This window comes from Priapulus caudatus, unplaced genomic scaffold, assembly GCF_000485595.1.
Source record: "Priapulus caudatus unplaced genomic scaffold, Priapulus_caudatus-5.0.1 Scaffold298, whole genome shotgun sequence".
Lineage (NCBI taxonomy): Eukaryota > Metazoa > Priapulida > Priapulimorpha > Priapulimorphida > Priapulidae > Priapulus > Priapulus caudatus.
Window position 1 is genome coordinate 140886 of NW_014577359.1, and position 17947 is coordinate 158832.

General features: G+C 43.7%; 2 protein-coding genes across 3 annotated transcripts in view; one reads left to right on the forward strand and one right to left on the reverse strand.

Annotated features, from left to right (window-relative positions):
* LOC106808710 (leucine-rich repeat-containing protein 15-like) overlaps positions 1 to 3248 on the forward strand; it is a 10320-nt gene extending 7072 nt beyond the window's left edge. Inside the window, exons 2-5 of one of the 2 annotated variants that reach the window (XM_014811540.1) lie at positions 374 to 1456; positions 1674 to 2138; positions 2857 to 3010; positions 3223 to 3248. In XM_014811540.1, coding sequence (XP_014667026.1) covers positions 446 to 1456; positions 1674 to 2138; positions 2857 to 2925 — 1545 coding nt within the window. In that variant the 5' untranslated portion in view covers positions 374 to 445 and the 3' untranslated portion in view covers positions 2926 to 3010; positions 3223 to 3248. Of the gene's footprint in view, positions 1 to 225; positions 1457 to 1673; positions 2139 to 2856; positions 3011 to 3222 lie in introns of those variants that run through there. The other variant, XM_014811539.1, reaches the window with a different exon arrangement.
* A 6596-nt stretch (positions 3249 to 9844) lies between these two features.
* LOC106808716 (transmembrane protein 180-like) overlaps positions 9845 to 17947 on the reverse strand; it is an 11279-nt gene continuing 3176 nt past the window's right edge. The window contains exons 2-7 of the mRNA XM_014811546.1: positions 12394 to 13193; positions 12052 to 12163; positions 11610 to 11764; positions 11245 to 11358; positions 10913 to 11106; positions 9845 to 10324 (exon numbers count right to left, since the gene is read on the reverse strand). Of these exons, the coding sequence (XP_014667032.1) occupies positions 10089 to 10324; positions 10913 to 11106; positions 11245 to 11358; positions 11610 to 11764; positions 12052 to 12163; positions 12394 to 13064 (1482 nt within the window). The 5' untranslated portion in view covers positions 13065 to 13193 and the 3' untranslated portion in view covers positions 9845 to 10088. The remainder of the gene's footprint in view (positions 10325 to 10912; positions 11107 to 11244; positions 11359 to 11609; positions 11765 to 12051; positions 12164 to 12393; positions 13194 to 17947) is intronic.

Consider the following 17947-nt stretch of genomic DNA (forward strand, 5'->3'; position numbering starts at 1 on the left):
TTACGTTGTACGTTAGTACGAGTAACGATTAGTAATAGTATATATCTAATGTAACTTAGTATTGTGTTGTGTGTAGTGTTGTGTGTGTGTGTGTGTAGTCGGTGTGTGTGTGTGTGTGTGTGTGTGTGTGTGTGTGTGTGTGTGTGTGTGTGTGTGTGTGTGTGTGTGTGTGTGTGTGTGTGTGTGTGTGTGTGTGTGTGTGTGTGTGTGTGTGTGTGTGTGTGTGTGTGTGTGTGTATGTGTGTGTGTGTGTGTGTGGTGGTTGCCTGCTTACTGGGGAGTTACAGCTGAGAACTAACGGCGGTAGATAGTTAGAGCAACAACGTCATCTGATCTGCCCGTCTCTGCGCAACGTCTCCTCTCTTCATGACAGGGTAAAGCGGAGTTCTCGTATCGCTCCCCTCTCTCTCGGCCGTGACTGTGCCAACAACGTCCCAGCGTCTACATGGCTGCTGGCGGAATCAACCGGGTGGCCATCGCCTCTACATGGCTTTTTCTGGTGTTATTACCGCATGTGATCGTGCAATCTACAGATGCACAGGACGCACAGATGCAACCTACAGATGTACAAGTGCTTGATGCGGAGGTGCGTTGCCCTGACGACGCATCCCTGATCAGTCCGTGCATGTGTGAGATAGCTCCCGATAACGCAACAGCGATAGTCGTCTACTGCACGAACACCGATGTCAGCGTGTTCGCGCGCCTAGCCACGCTAGCAGACCACGGGGCGCCGATACAGCAGCTGGTGATAGCAGACAGTAACATCGACGTTCTTCCCGCTAAAGCCTTCTCCAACCTCTCCATCTCCGAACTGGGCCTGGTTAATTGCAGCATAGCTAGACTTGACGACGATTCGCTGAGTGGACTAGAAGGAAGTCTGAGCACATTGAGCCTGAAGGCTAACCGCCTGACGTCAGTGCCTGCGTCTGCTATCGTCGGCTTCACAGGTCTAGTGTCACTCAATCTTAACGAGAATGCAATAGAAGCCGTAGAGGCCGAGGATTTCCGTACAAATGTAGGTCTCGGAGTTCTCTACCTGGATCGTAACAAGATCGCCAGCGTTCACGAGGAAGCCTTCCTTTCTCTCACCAACCTCATCTCGCTAGACATGGTGGCGAACAGACTGACAAGCATCAGCGCCACCTGGTTCACGGGCATGAAGGCTACTGTGGCACGCATACAGCTGCATGAGAATCGGATAGCTGCCATCCCCGCGGATGCATTCAGCGGACTGACCAATCTCCAACATCTCTCTCTGTATGACAACAAAATCGCTACCCTAGGAGAGAACGCGTTCGCGCAGCTCTATCTCATAGAATTACTGCGGCTAGAAAACAACCTCATAGAGTGGCTACCGGCGGACATGTTCCATGACATGGGACAACTCGCGACCATAGACCTAGAAAACAACAAGATCAGACAGCTGCCGGCTGCGATATTCTCCAATCAAACCCAGGTATGCAGTTCGTGTTGTACGCACACCGCCATGTTCCTGGGCCGTTTGTTAGGTGAAGGTTACCTTGGTTACCGTAATTCTAGTCTACAAAAGCTTGTATATAGGATGGAATTTATAGTTATAGAGATCACACGTCGTTGCAAAGACCACCTGTCTATAGGGTGAGGTTTATAGTTATAAGGACCACTATCTATCGTTCTATATGTGCTGACTACAGGTAAGCGAGGTGTTCCTGGAAGACAACCAGATATCGGACATCGGCGAGGGAGCGTTCAGTGGACTGGTGAGCGCCGAGTATATGCAGCTACAGGCAAACAATCTCAGTTCCCTCCCCGCCGAGCTGTTCACGAACATGCGCTCGCTCACCTACCTCCACCTGGCGGAGAACAGCGGACTACGTCTTCAGGCAGCCATGTTCTCGGGTTTAAGCAATCTGCGCTCCTTGAACCTGTATGACGCAGGCATCACCGAGGTGCCATCAGGCACGTTTGCAGAGCTGGTCAGTCTGCACAGTTTGTACCTACAGAACAACAACATTACAACCCTGGAGGCTGACTCCTTTAAGGGCGCGACCAACCTAGAAGTGCTACAGCTGCACGACAACCAGCGGATGGACAGAATTCCTCGCCATAGCTTCGCCGGTCTCGCTAATCTGAAGAGATTGCAGCTACAGAACAACCAGGTGAGGTCAAATGTTTGCTGCCGATACTAGATTGGTTACAAAGCCTATTATGTACACAACACAAGATACATACGATCAATCAGAAACCTATCCTGGTTTCGCAGTGGCCTCGAGGACACGCACGCACGCACGCACGCACGCACGCACGCACGCACGTGTACACACACGATAGCACACACACACGTGCGCGCGCACACACACACACACACACACACACACACACAACACGCACACACACACTCGCACACACACACCCACACACACACCACACACATACAGCACAACACACACACACCACACCACACACACACACGCCATGCGCACACACACACACACACAACACTGACACACACACCACACACATCACACACACATCACACACTCTACATCACATTGTGCACACAGGATCACACAACACACATTAACGCACGCACGCACTCACGCACGCACGGCACAACACACGCACTACTCAACGCTCTTGGCGCGTTGCCCCGCCCTAGTTCTAAACAACAATCCAGTATGGGTTTGGCCTTGCTTACGATATAATAAAAGGAAATAATACATCTATGAGCTAGAGTAAGGTGGCGTAAGAATATAAGGTCAGCTGATCTTACAAGGATGTTAATAATATACTGCCCTCTGCGCCACATGGGAAATCCGATAGAAAGAAATATTGCAGTTATACTACAGAAGTTGCGTTGTTCTGCTGTTTCTGTAGATAGGTGAGCTGGAGCCAGGCGGTTTTAGACGATGCCGAGAGGAGTCTGGAGTTTCTCCAGCTGTCTAACAAACAGGCTGGATGAAGCGTGTTCGATTCTCTCTCAAGCTGCCATGAACTTAAACATCTGGATCTCAGCCAGAATCGCATGACGGTAACGTCTATTACATATAACATGGGCGTTTATAATTAGCTATAGTACTCAGACGTGGACGAAGTTCAGCTAGGTAACCTGTGTCCTTTCACTCAATGAAACAAAAGCAAATAGTCAATATCCAAATATAGCACTGTGTTATCAAGCGCCGATAAATTATATTTAGTTATTATTAGTATGTGTGCTTTTGATCATCGAGTGTATGTGTGCAGGTGGTGCCATCTAGTTCCACGCAAAATATGAAACAGTTGAAGTATCTGATGTTGGGTGAGAATCAGCTAGAGGTCGTGTGCCCGAGCGGATTGGCTGGTCCCCAGGACATGAGCAGCGTATACTTGGATGGGAACAACCTCAGATATCTGACCAGTAACATCCTCCCAGCGGGGACAAAGGCTCCAACGACGCTGTCACTACAAGGTAGAGAAATACATGAGAGAGAGAGAGAGAGAGAGAGAGAGAGAGAAGAGAGAGACGAGAGAGAGAGAGAGAGAGAGCGAAAGACGAGAGAGAGAGAGAGAGAGAGAGAGAGAGAGAGAGAGAGATAGAGAGAGCAAAAGTGTGTACGCGTATGTATAAACTGTGATCTATGCCAGAATTCTCATCACAGATAATCCCATCCACTGTGACTGCCATCTTGCCTGGATCACGTCCCGTGCAGAGGTCTCTACCATAAACGGAGCCTGTGTCACGCCCGCCCCACTAGAGGGCGTTAGTCTCCACGAGCTGCACGATGGCAACCTCAGCTGCAGCGCCACCCAAATGCCAATAGATGCGCGCTGCGACTACGGGAGTGAGGCGCGGGACGTAGCCGTGAGACCTGCGTCGATCTCTTCTACCTCCGTCACCCTTAGCTGGCAGGTTGCCAGCGGCGTTCAGCCAGACTCTTTCGTTGTCGGTTACTTCATTGACCCAGTCGACCTGAGGCCTGTCACCGTGTCACGTGACAACCCTGCGCAGAGAGCGAAACGGGCCTCACACGCGAGTCACCGGCGACCTGAGAAGACGACGTTGGCGCAAGAGTTTAGAGTAGAGGATACGTTAGGGTTGGCTGCTAGAACGTACACGTTTGCGAGCCTCGCGGACGACACGGGCTACCGGACGTGCGTCATCATGCAGATTGCGTCATCCCCCGACCAGCAAGCATGCGTCGCCGTGCAGACGGCGTCGGCTTCGTACTCGACGCCCCCAGTACCGACCGTAACCACGGCAACACCGGACGGGGAGAGCGCACGCTACGCAGGCTGGGTGCTAGCTATCGCTATCATCGCGTCTGTGGTCATCACGGCAACGGTTTTCTCGCTTCTCTTCATTGGCTATCTGAAGAGAAACTTAGGATCGGATCAGCAGGAAAAGGATTATGAAGAATATTTCCATCATGACGTCACTCATATGTGATAATAATCAGCATTGTATTGAATATCGCTCTCATTATGACTTCATTTAAATGTTATAATAAGCGGTACGGTATTGTGTTAAATCTGTAATTATGACATCGCCAAGATGTGATAATACGTAAACGGTGTTATGCTTTATAGTTATTACCCATGTAATAGAAGACTTGTAATATATAACGAAGAAATCCCGACTACATAAATAATCGTAAAACAGAAAACAGTAGGCCTAAATTAATTTTGCACCTATACATATAATTATTCGTGTAACTAAATGTTCAGGATGCGTTTTTCATATAAAGAACTTTGGTGTACATCAATATAGACCCACTGTTGTTGTTAAAATTAAAATATAGACTTGGAAGACTTGCCGAGGAAAGGCATTCCTTTGGCGTCGTAAACTGAAGAAATTTTGCATGTTTGTGACTCGTCGATTTTTAGCAGTTAGAATACGCCAAATGTTGTTAAGGATTCTGTTAATATAAATTATTAAGAATCACAATCGTTTGTATTGAACTTCAAATGTTAACTCGAACTTCACCTACAGTTATGTACTGACGAAGAGCAAGGTCTGGCCAGAAACAGGTGTACTTCACAAGCAGATTCCAATATTCACTTGGTAGGCAACGTCGGCATTGGTAGCAATGAAATACCACGACACTATCTGTAGTGTCTGAAATCCACGTTCAGTAGGCCTACACATTGGCTTGCAGTCAAACCCAGCCAGACAGTCTCTTCAATTTTCACAATATTTGCAAATTTTATGTCATGTACACACGTATAATAAAATAATTCACGTAAATCATTTATTATACTACCACCAAAGACCGGCACCATACACACAATAATAATAACAATATAATGCAGATACAATAACACATAACAATAATACAATTACAATACAATACAATACAATACAAATACAATACAATACACATAACAATAATACAATAACACATTCGCTGCCATTGCCACGTTAAAATTACGTGTTACGAACGGCGCCGACCAACCGCACGTTACTAGCTGCAGGTGACCAACTGACTGACAACAACAGTAAAGTCACAGATATCTGCAGGCCCGTAGCCAGCTTCATATTGGGGGGGGGGGTTCGTTTTCGAAATGTTTGCCAATTTGTGGAGCGGCGCGACAGCTGACCGAGAGGAAGGGGAAGTGTGGGAAGGACACGATGGAGATTTTGCATTATTAGCACTAAAATTGATTTTTTTTTGCTGAGGGGGAGGGCGGAGCTGGCGGGGGGGGGCGTTTTGATTTTGCGAAACCCCCCGAACACTCCCCTGGCTACGGGACTGTAAATTGAGGCACCTGAGTGTAAAAATAAAGATGAGTAATTGCAAATCGCTCTATAATGATATTTTTATTTACGGATTGTTGCTATAGGTAGATTGCACGAAATCTGCCAGTTGGTATTAACTGTCATTGTGATAGAAACAATGAATAAAACACATTTCAAGAAGGCTAATGGTCCAGTGCATATATATGTGGGGCAGGTCGGTTTTCGAGCCGCGGGAATTGACCATGGAAACTTATTTTAACCGCGGTTAAAATATGTGGAACAAGGCCTCTGGTTGGGTAAAAAGAGCCACAATTTAACCGCGGTTAAATTATTTCTCCAGCGGTAAAAATTATTATTTCTGAGTACGATAGCCAACCATGTAAACATACAATTGTTTTCACGCGGACAACGTAATGGAGGCGAATGTTTACAAACAAGTCTTTATTTCATGTGCTTTGCATACACATGTCATCAAGAGCGTATTAAGACCTTCTTAATACGCTCTTGATATCATGTTTGAACACTCCACTGAATGACTGTTTCTTTGATAATAAGTGTCGGATGAGAAGTCTGTGTATCTTACTCATGCATAACCGTCGGCGCCACCACGTATCTAAATTGTAATACTAGTGTAGTGCATGCGGTAAATACTTCCTGACCGGAAAGAAAATTCCCTCACCATCGGTGTCTATAGTTTTTTTAAACCATTAAAATGTGATACATATCACCAAATTTGTCATTATTAGCTCCTGATATCACGCGTGCTGATGCTCTTTCCGTGTTAACGTTACTGCTACATTTGATGGCAGAACACGACGGACCGGCGCCTATATCGTAGCAAGCAATTAATTTTATTAATTAATTTAACTACCGTCTTTGGTAAAGTATAGTATATCAACGTGAGCTTGCAAGCTCGTCACCGGTAGAGCAATAATAGAAAAATAATTATAAAATAGTGGCACGTGGCAACACTAGGGGCAGCTAAAGATCCGAGTGTAGCAACACAGTGGCACAGTGGGCCAGTGGGCCCCTACCAGTGACGCTGTTGAGCCATTGGATGTTTTGCAATTCTCTAAATGTATAAGATCTTTGCAACCACCACTATACATGCGTCATTACATGTATGACATCACAGAGGATATTGCGGGCGGTATAACTGTATCCTCTGTATACAGTAAGACAGTATGCTAATATATCACAGCAGTTATAAGTACCACACAGTCTTGACACAGTTCATTCAGGTGCTAAGGGCAGCCATGCTGCATGAAACCAGAGAGACATCAGGGAGACATGATATAAGATTGCGTGGCACAGCTTTGCTGTTAATGCGCTGTTAATAAGCGCTGCGCGTGGATGAGACGCGCAGTTCCGCGAGATATGCGCACGCGACCGCGGGGATGTTCAAGTATGAAGCGCTGTCCGCAGTGGAGACGTGTGCCAAAATTATTCGCGGGGCTTATTCTGATTACGGAGATGCGAAAATGCAACAGAAGGACGTAGCGCATTGCACTAAACAGCGTGCTATTTTCGTTTTTGTGCCAAACTCTATCGTAGGAAACTGTTCTAGCCTAGCAGAATGCCCTAGTTCTTGAGATCGGCGATTCCGTACCTCAATGGGTGCGGCGTACGCTGTGATTGGAAGACACAAAGTGTCAATCCTCGTCGCACCTCGGCATCATGGCCGCATCACGTCCAGAGGCAAGTTCAACAGCGCGAACGCAGCGCCATTTGAACGACACCGAGCCACGTCCGTTAATCTGTGACCGAGCTATCCACCGAGCGCTCGCTCTATCCAAGATAGCGGCTCACTCAGCAGATTTAATCGCGAGATTTTAATGTCTTCGAACAAGTACTGTTAAACGAATTAGCAGACGAAATTTATATGAATTAAATTCAGGAGTGAATGAAAAATGAAAGTGTCAATGACACTGTAGCTCACCACAAAAAAGGACACAAATGAGTGAGTAAGAAGAAGTCAGTTTTAATTGAGCAACCATCGATGTACATTATAGAAACGATTGCCATCTGTATATCGCAATAATAATTTAAAAACCAAAATGAATCACAATTTGTGACCGTAGATGGCGCTATACCCGCTTTGTAGCGATGGCGCTTGAAATAAATAGGTTATGCTGCATTCTGACATGTTTTGTAAATCTTTACTCTAATATAGACGTTTTATCGGCAGAGTGGAGAGGAAATACCAATTTTGCATTAAAGATATTGTCAATGAAATCTTGTAAAACGAACCAGACGAGTGTGACACCACAGACTGTTTGTGTTTATATAATATGCTATATAATTGCCAAACCCTACCTAATTTGCATAATTTGTTTTTTTAAATATCAAAACCCCTAGCCCTTATTAATTCACATACCAAAAATGAGCAAAATCTGTTGAACCTGAACTGACTAATGGCAATTCCAATTTTTGACAAAAAATTGCCGTGGCTCGAAAGTACGTCGACTGGCGTGCTTCAAAATAGGACGTTCCATATGGGAGCATAGCAGTAACAACTACACCCAATTTCAAACATGTGGGTCAAACGGTTCCTGAGTTATCGTTGACCAAAACCAAATGTTGACGGACGGACGGACGGACGGACGTACGACGGACGACGACCCATGGCAATAGCTCAACTTGACGATGTCAAGGTGAGCTAAAAATGAAATTAAGTTGAAACAGATTGAAATTGAGGTCAGAAGTGTTAGATTCGCATTCGCCAGATTGCCCGTCGCCATCTTGAAAACAACTCGGAGCCTCGGGAGCCTGATCGCGCGTGCTTGGGAAATGTCGATGGGTCGACGGAGTTCACTTTCTATATACTCGCTCCGATGAAGGAAAGGGCATATCAATTTCATCTGCTAATTCGTTTAACAGTACTTGTTCGAAGACGCGATTAAAATCTGCTGAGGAAGCTGCCATCTAGGATAAAGCGAGTGCTCGGTGTCGTTCAAGTGGCGCTGCGCTCGACTGCTGCGAGCGTTCGCGCTGTTGAACACGCCTCTGGTGGCTTTTACCTGCGCCAGTGAAAGGCAGCTACTGAGCTAGCTTGCATGCAGCTTTTTTTGTTTTTCATAAATCTTCATTTTCAAAAATACTTTGCCAGTTTCCCCACCTGTCTACGTGAGTAACTCGAGCACGCACATAGCGTGCAGGATTATAAACCGTAAACCCCCAGTCTATCCTGCACACGCACGCACGCACGCACACACACATATTCTATAGTATATGTGCAGGACAGTGTCAGTTTGAAATCGGCCGCAAGTAGTCACAGGAGAATAAAAAGTTATCAGTACAGTTACAGTTTGTAAGGAGAAGTTAAAAGTGCTGTGAATAACGGTGTCTTCAGAATAATGGGGCAGATTCGCCCAGGTGTGTTGACAGCAGTAAACCAAACAATATTCATGACCTTGCTCAACCAACAAAAGCTTCACTTACACTTACCTACACAGGTGAAACTGGTGCAAACCACAACAAAATAGTGCATGTAAGACTCATGGCAACCAAATAAACATTCGAATACACTGCGACTACTACAAATTGGGACAGTGGTGGGCTCGTGGGCAGCACATGTGACTTCACACTAAAAGGTCTGGGGTTTAAGTTCCACTGTGGTCACCGCTGTCGTGCCCTTGAGCAAGACATATCTTTGCCCCAATTTGCTTCACTCTACACTTGCTGTAGAAATGCTTATATCTTGGTATCGTAAGGTTAACCTCACCCAAACATCAGCGATTAGCTTTACTGGATAAAGCCTGTGGATGAAAGTAAAGCAACACAGTTGATAATGGCCCATCCTCATGATGGGAACCATGGACTTAAAATGATGACAACTAAATTTGGCTAGATCATCATGACCTTGGTTTGTTAGTTGTACTATAAAAATATAATGGACGGTCCCATAACAGAAGATCTGAGCTTATGCAAGACACGCACTGCATGCCTGCATTGTGCTCAAATAAATAGCCTCACTTCCAAAACCAGCTTGTCGTGCTGTTGATCAACGATATTACAATAGCAGCTAATTAGGTCAGAAGTATATATTCCATAGTCATTCGAGATTATACTTTACTTTGTCGAAAACTTGCCAGTGAGAGGCACACACACAGTTACTCTATAATAAATACTAGCCATTACGAATTATTGTACTCATATTCCATTCAATCAAACAATTCTTACAATTTTTCCCATATTAATATGTATATATTCCATAACCGCAGAGTTTGCCCAGAGATAATACTGAATCATGTATGGTCCATCCTTACAGTTTACACACTGAAATTACATAACAAGAAAATAATGTATCTAAAAAAACAAAGGTATCCGAAACGTCACGCAAAATGCATTGACGTTAATTCGGTTAATTCCCCGCAGCGTGAGGGGAACATCATCACACATCGCTTCCATGAAACCCGTCAGATCTCAGGTATTTGACAAGGCTCAGGCGATGCCCGTGCAGAGTGAACCTCGACCAGAAAAGCAGTTGTAGTACGGCGCATCCCATCGGAACATAGACTAGAAGTGTGAAGCATCCGTCCTGGTACTGGCTGCGTGACGCGGCATCCATAGATTGCAGGTCTTTCGTGACAAACGGAGTTTCGCTCGCTGAACGAAACACATCGTGGCCTGCCCAGCAAACGAAATGAAATCGTAATGTTATAAGGATACGCAAGTGTAGAAAATAATGTATTATATTATATGATACAGAAAATGGAATATGCTAAAAATGCATGATTACAGTTTGATGATTATATTGAGACCAATGAGGAAAATCAAGTCCTATAGACTGATAGATGCAAAGAATATGAATAAGCAAAGTTAAATGTCTGCGACATCTAGACTTGCGTAAGATAGTTTTTAGCTAAAATATATGTCATGTAATCTTGTATTCGACAGCTTGATTTCAAATATATAGTAAATATGTCCAGATTACTTGCAATCACTACCTACATGATTAAAACTGAATTTCCTGTTGAGCTACCCTGAAACCCTTAATCCAAGGACTCCCATATTTTGACATCATAACCTTAAACATTTCAAAATTTCAAACATGTCATCAACGACATTCATTCTTGAATTCCAAAGATGAAGCATTGATGAATGCAGTGTTAAACTGGGACCAAGAATAGATAGATTCTAGGGATATGTTCTCAACCATATCTATATAGCTAATTTTCCTCTACGGGAGAACTACTGGTAGTCTGCTACTTGTACCTGTCTGCAAGACAAGCAGCCACGTCCCAATGAGTGGAGCGAGTGTCTGCCCTGGCTTGGATAGTAGTGCTGAGGTACCAAACACCAGGGCAGAAACAGGTTGCTGGCGCTTGTGTATCACCATATCTTCATCGACTAGGTCCGTGATGACCAAGTTGAGCAAATTGCATGTTCCCTCCGTGAAGATGCGATTGCTATAATGTAATAATGATTATATCATTACAGACAAAATTTAAAACTCCCATAGATTTCAGATACGTGATTTAAATAAGGCATCAATCTATTGATAATTCATGTCTATCAAGAAATGATATGGAATTTGAGAAACCTACCTTGCTATAAATAGGCATAGCAGCCAAATATGACTTCTTCCAACTAGGTAGATTACCAGACTTAGCATCAGCTTCACCAGGAAGAGAAAATGAACCACTCTGTATGCACCATACCTGTAACATCATCGTGGATTTATGAGCCAAAACCCATGAAGCAATTACATGTGGGAAGTAAGTTCTATGTATGTACGTGTGTGCGCACACACCCGACTCCAAACTGCATACCTGTTCACATGTACAGGGGCCGTTACAATGGCATTGTGAGTAACAAATATCACAACAAATAATTTATATAGCCTCCTACCCACAACATCACAAACCATTTATACCAACTGCATTTATGTAGCCACTGTAACAATACTTACACTTTACATAATGACAAGAAGTAAAGGTTGTTGATATGTGGCGCCACGAAGGACAGGCCTAGCAATAAAGAAGCTGTGAGCGGAGACACGGCATTTCCTAGCAAAATCTCCAAGAACAACGGAAAGAAGTTGCTGTTGAAGTGGCAGTGAAATACCTACAAACAAGATGTGATGAAAGCATTAAGGAAATATAGAGCACGAGGAATTTAGAGTACATGAAATTTATGCAATGTCATTGTCACAAATTGCAATTAAAACATTTTAGGAGCAGAACCATCCAATTCTCGCGCACCCTGCCCGCATTTCAATCAGTTAGCAATCAAAATGTAAAGGCTGATTTCATTTATACAACTGAATTATAAATGTTACCATTGAAGAGACAATACTATATGTGATAGAGCATATTAACATGATAAAAAAACACACAATGCAAAGTACTAACCTGAATGAGGTTCATCACAGCAAACACTAAAAAGTTCTTATGTGATGCTACCTGCCGCGCATAGGTTTTCAATTGATGAAACCGGGCGCTGCTTTTTCTATCACAATCCTCACTAAAAATTCAAAAATAAAATGTATTAGGGTTCATTCATAGTTACAGTAACTAGTTACTGCGTTTCCTTTACAATCATGTCATACGCTGTCGTGAAAAAGTCGTAGAATATTTTTGCGAGGACATTTGATAAATATATATTGACTCTGTCTCCACCCATCATGTATATGGCCCATATATTTCTATAGAACAAACATATATTAGGTGATACCTATATTTATTTATACACACCTGTTTACTACCTGTGATTTATGCTGGTCTCTACCAAGATGCAGCTGCTGCGACCGGTAATGACGCATTAGAACTGTCGTGCTAACAAGATAACCGACTATAGAAAACAACGTGAGCATGGTGCAATACACCTGAAAGGACATGAACCTCTCTCTGTTCCAGAAGGCGTATGAGAGAAAGACGGAGGTAGCCCCGATAGCGCTACATGCCGAGCTGTAGAAGTTCAGCCGTGCTCTTGCCGACAGAGATAGAGCAAGGTCAGCGAGAAGAGCAGAATGCTGCAGATCCATCACAGTCAGAAAGCCATCGTACAGGCACAGGCACACCACAAATTGCAATCCTGGATATGTCCATGCGAACCAGATCAGGAGAAACGATACTGACAAGAGGGGGCCGTTAAACCTCAGTGCACGAATCCTGTACAGCACGATGTCACGGAAACATGTCTCACTGCCCTTGCCAAGATACGCTCCATCGCTTAGCCAGCCCAATAAAGGGTCGTTGATCGAATTCCACAGAAGAAAAATGATTTCTCCAACCCAGAAGGAGAATTTATCAATTTTATATATGGATAAGAATGTCTCAACATGGTAGAGCAGGAAAACATTGTGGACGATGGTGGTGAACAATGCAATGCTGCCATAAGCCAAATCTACTTTTCTTGTAAACATGATCGCATGAGTAACTCGGTTTAGGCTCAAACGAAAAGCTGCTCTTTAAAAAAAAAACTTGTCATCAGCCAGCAACAAGGCATTGGAATCTCTCTTGATCCAGGTTCAATGCAGCCAACATGCCACATCCTATAAAATAAAACAAATGTCTGTTCAACAATCACATAAAAATAATGCTACGTCTAGTAATGAACTAGTGTTATTTTTAATTTCTAAAACTAGGGGCTGAAAATAGTGGTTTTTGCCCGCCGGTCCGGGACTTTTCAGCAATATTTTTGGAAGGTCCGATGAAAGATTTGAAAGGTCCGAATATGTAACGTTTGTTACTCTATCATTAGTCAGTACGGGTAATTTCGATAAGATTTTCGGTAAATTTGACTCTTATACTTGGTATGTTTCATTGTGAATATTAAATATGATACTAGATGTCGACAGTGACCAAAGATCGATGTAATCGTGTGCATGTGATAACTTAAGACTATTAATGCATGTAATACAGTATCTGCAGTAAAACAAAAATTTAACTTGAGTGTTTATTCACTGCCTCAGTGTTTGGGCTGTTGACAGTTGCGCTGACAGTTGACTGGGGCTGAGAGGGTCTATGTCCCCCAGGGTACTATCGGAGGGTACCCTGGGTACGGTTCGATATATCGGAACGTACCCTGGTACTATCTAATATGCCGGACAGTACCTCGCCTACTCCACTAACGAGTCTAGGGAGTCGCCTACGCCTACTCCCTAACCCTAACCATATCAGATAGTTACCAGGGTATGTTCCGATATATCGAACCGTACCCAGGGTACCCTCCGATAGTACCATGGGGGACATAGACCCTATGAGCTTGACTGGGTACACACTAACCTAGCACCATCTACCGGGGTACACATTTTCCTAGAAAGTAGTTGCTGCACCATCCATGTGGCTCTTTGCAAGACACTAATTTCACGAATGAGTATTTATTCCAATTACCCTAGGTTATTTTAAGCAACATGTGTGTTATATTACAGAAATCATTTGTTAAAAACTCAGTTCATGGATTTTTGCAATATCTTGGGTACACATATTGATTCTAGTATACATATTAGACCTAGACCTGCTCTATCTTTTGTGAATTTGTGCAATGGTGCATATATGGAAATTGGGGACTGTGCTGTGGAGGAATATATGAATAGCATTTACATGGAATTATTAAACAGTAGACAATACAGTAAGAAACAGTCTTTGGTAGTAAATACAATTTGTACAAATTGTTAATAATTAATGACCATGTGTTCCACATTGGAATCCAATGACATGTTAGTAACATTTATTAACAGTATCCATTAGTAACATTGTTAATACAATGTTACTAATAGATGTGCAGGGTTCTCCCCAGGATGAAATTGAAACAGGGGGAGGGGGAGGGAGGAGGGGACACTAGGGGCCTCCTCTCGTCTCCCCCCAATCTCTCTCCTTCCCTCTCTCTCTCTTTCTTCTCTCTTTCCTCCTCTCCTCTCCTTCTCTCTCTCTCCTCTCTTCTCTCTCTCGCTCTCTCTCTCCTCTAATCTATCTCCCTCTCTCTCCGTCTCTCTCTCTCTCTCCTTCTACACTACTCTCCTCTTCACTTTGCAGTTGCAAACCTAGCTTTACTACCCGAGACCAATTCCCCTACACCCAAGAGCAAGAAAGACACACACACAGGAAGACACGAAGAACTTTGGGCTTGCAGACAGCACTGATCTGAGGCTCGCCTGCAATAAGGCGTTCAGCCGATCAACATAGGATGGAAATGGCACCAACAGTATTCACACCTATTCAGTTCAGTGGAAGCTCCCATCTTGCATCATCAGACTTCCCCCTCCTCCCAATACACACGATTGGGAGTAAATTGCTACGATTCAAAATGTACACTGCCAAATATGTTTAATTTCTTATTCCCTATATCACCCAACTACCACAAACATTGTCCCTATTATTACTGATGTTCATTTTTTGTTGTTATTTTTGTCATTAACCTTGCTAGCAGCACTCGAAGATACCTATTCTAGTTAGACCAAGAGCTGATCACTGAGACCCTCTTAATGGTATTGTGACAATGGATTAAATGCAAACCATTACTCTCTTGTATAATAACGCCACACGCGAATGTTTTAAATTATCTGGTAGTATTGTCCACAAGCCACAATCTTTGTAATGATAGTTTAGCAACATGTCGTGAAACTGGTTGCCACCTTGCATGTGGTGTGCTGTCAATGGCATGGATGCAGCTCTGCACCAATAGTCTGACCATATTCCGGTTTTCCATTTTCTTCCATGCACAAATCCTCCAGGATTACAAAATGTTTTTTTATACTTCTATCAACATTTCTATGCTACAGCACATGTGTGCAGTACAGTGGCTGTACCTACCTGATGATCTGTTATAGTTAAGAATTTGAGCCAATCGTATTACGGATTGCATATTGCAACAGTTTTATTAGGGTAATAGCAATAGTCACTGATACATATATATTGTCGAACGGCCAAATCTTACATTCAATTCAAATTCAAACTTCAATTCAAATTCAAATTCAATATTCATTCAACTTCAATTCAAATTTATATTTAATCAACATTCAAAATTCAAAAGAACTTACTCATAGTATCATTATTGTGCCTTAGCATATAGCATGCACGCCCAACATCACCATTCTGCATGCCTGCCATTACTAATCCTGTTTCCCCGCATTGACACTCCAGCAACGGCGGCCATGCAGACATTCTCAGCCACCACACAGAAATTTGCTCCAATAAACATCCGTGGGTTGTACTTTACCGTACACAATTAATGCGTAAAATCGCCACCACCCCATCGACCGTTTTGGTCTGTATATATCACGAGATACCGACGTCGGTGTACATCAGTGTCACCCACTCCTGAGTTTTACGCGCGCAATCTGCCGCCTTGTTTAGTTCAGAGTCGTGGTTCTGCTTTTCCAGGGCAACTCTGGGTTTTTCTAGAGAAATGGAGTTTCAATTTGCTGCAGAATAATTTAGTTCCCCCAGCCGCCCTGCCCGAGCCAAGGCGAGTCAACCGGAACCAGACCCAGAACGTGAGCACTTGACGCACAAACACTAACTAAGCTGGTTCCCTCGACCAAGTTTTCCTTAGCAAAAGTACGTCTGGATCTTGTCAGAGCCGCAAACTATATACACAGCTGTACAAACCACCTGACTCTTATCCACCATGTCTCTCAAACTTCGGGATATATGTGTCACATAGTCAAACTCAGTTTTCAGTCAAACCGTGTGAGGGCTTAGTGTCCAACAAAACAGCATTTAACGTGTAATTTTTTTTATCGTTGTAACGTTAGTACATATTTATTTGACCATTGTAAGTCCATTAGACAAATCTTTTGAGGTAATGCGTATATTCCGTTTAAAAATACATTTGCAATTGCTTTCATTTCTATCATATGTAAACTCCCATTTTAGTTGCCCAAAATGCACATTTTTTATCGACAGAACACTGTTGATAGTCTTCATAGTATTAACACTCTTAAAGTAATACACAAAAACTAGTCACATCTATTTCGTTGTTTTTGTGACTGTTATTTATTTTATTTAAATACTATACAATAGTAACAATAAATAAAAGCAATATATTCATATACTGCCCGATAGGTGGCGCTGCATGTCGTTATTTTGAGCATCTCTGCACTTTTCTGGGTTTTTTGGCGTCGATCTGGTGTTTCCGCATTTTTCAAGCGCTAACGACTGCGTGTAAAGTTAGTCGACAGGTTTAACCTTGTTCCTGTCCTGCAGGTGCAATGCGTGGTGAACGCTACAAATACACGCGTCGATTCCTGATCGAACGGCAATTCTTCACGATCGACTTCCCGCGCTGGCAAACTTCTTATTCTGGTGGAATCAAACGGGCGGAGGTAATTTAAACGGTGGCGGGCAACGATTCAACCAGGGATTTTCCAAACGGGCAGCGGCGCCCCTTTGCGCAACGTCAGGAGAACCCTGTACTCATAATAGCCCGCCGTACATTCCTGCCAGTCCTGCGCCAACTTATGCGGGCTATAGTACATAGAGCTATAGTCCCCCTATTGTTACATGTACATCTAATCTGTGAAAGAGGACCACGCGCCGTCCTATAACGTCGTGTTTGCCCCTTTTCCTTCCTGACCTTTCTTAGCCATTGACCACAGTCACTGGCTGCTAAGCCTACTGTGACTACTAGACCAAAACTCTGCCCCAGAAGTCTTTATAAGTCTGCGTTATCCTAGCTAGTACCTTATAATAGCTATACAGCACTAGCCACGTCGACACCTATAGTAGGTAGTAGTAGTCAGTACTATCGTAGTACCACTAGTAGTAGCATAATACAATATGCACCAAATCACAGGAAGGCCCCCTACCCTACCGGTATCCCCCTAACCCTGCCCTAACACACCCTATCCTGTGTGTGGGTGACATTATTGTCATCTAGTAGTAGAGTACTAGTCACTAGTAGTAACGCAGAAATACACCAGTGTACACTCTAACCCTGCAGGCTTGTACCCTAATGTGTGACCTGACGTCAATATACAAGCCTGACATCCATCCATGGAAAATCTTGTACCTCTAACAAACACCTCTTCTAACCCTAGCAATGACGTTCTCTGAGCATGTACCATACCCTCTAGACCTTGATACACCGGTAACACTACACACCACAACAGCCACAGGCTCCGCGTGACCACCTTAACAATTCCCCCCCCCTACATTGTTTCATAGTTAAGAATCACCACTGTCGCCCGTACTGTCTACAACCCCCCGGTTTTCACGTAGACATTATCCGTTCCAACACAAAGTCACAGAGATACTCAGATTAAGTTGTGTATGCTCACCATCGACGCTCTATAATAGCGTGTAT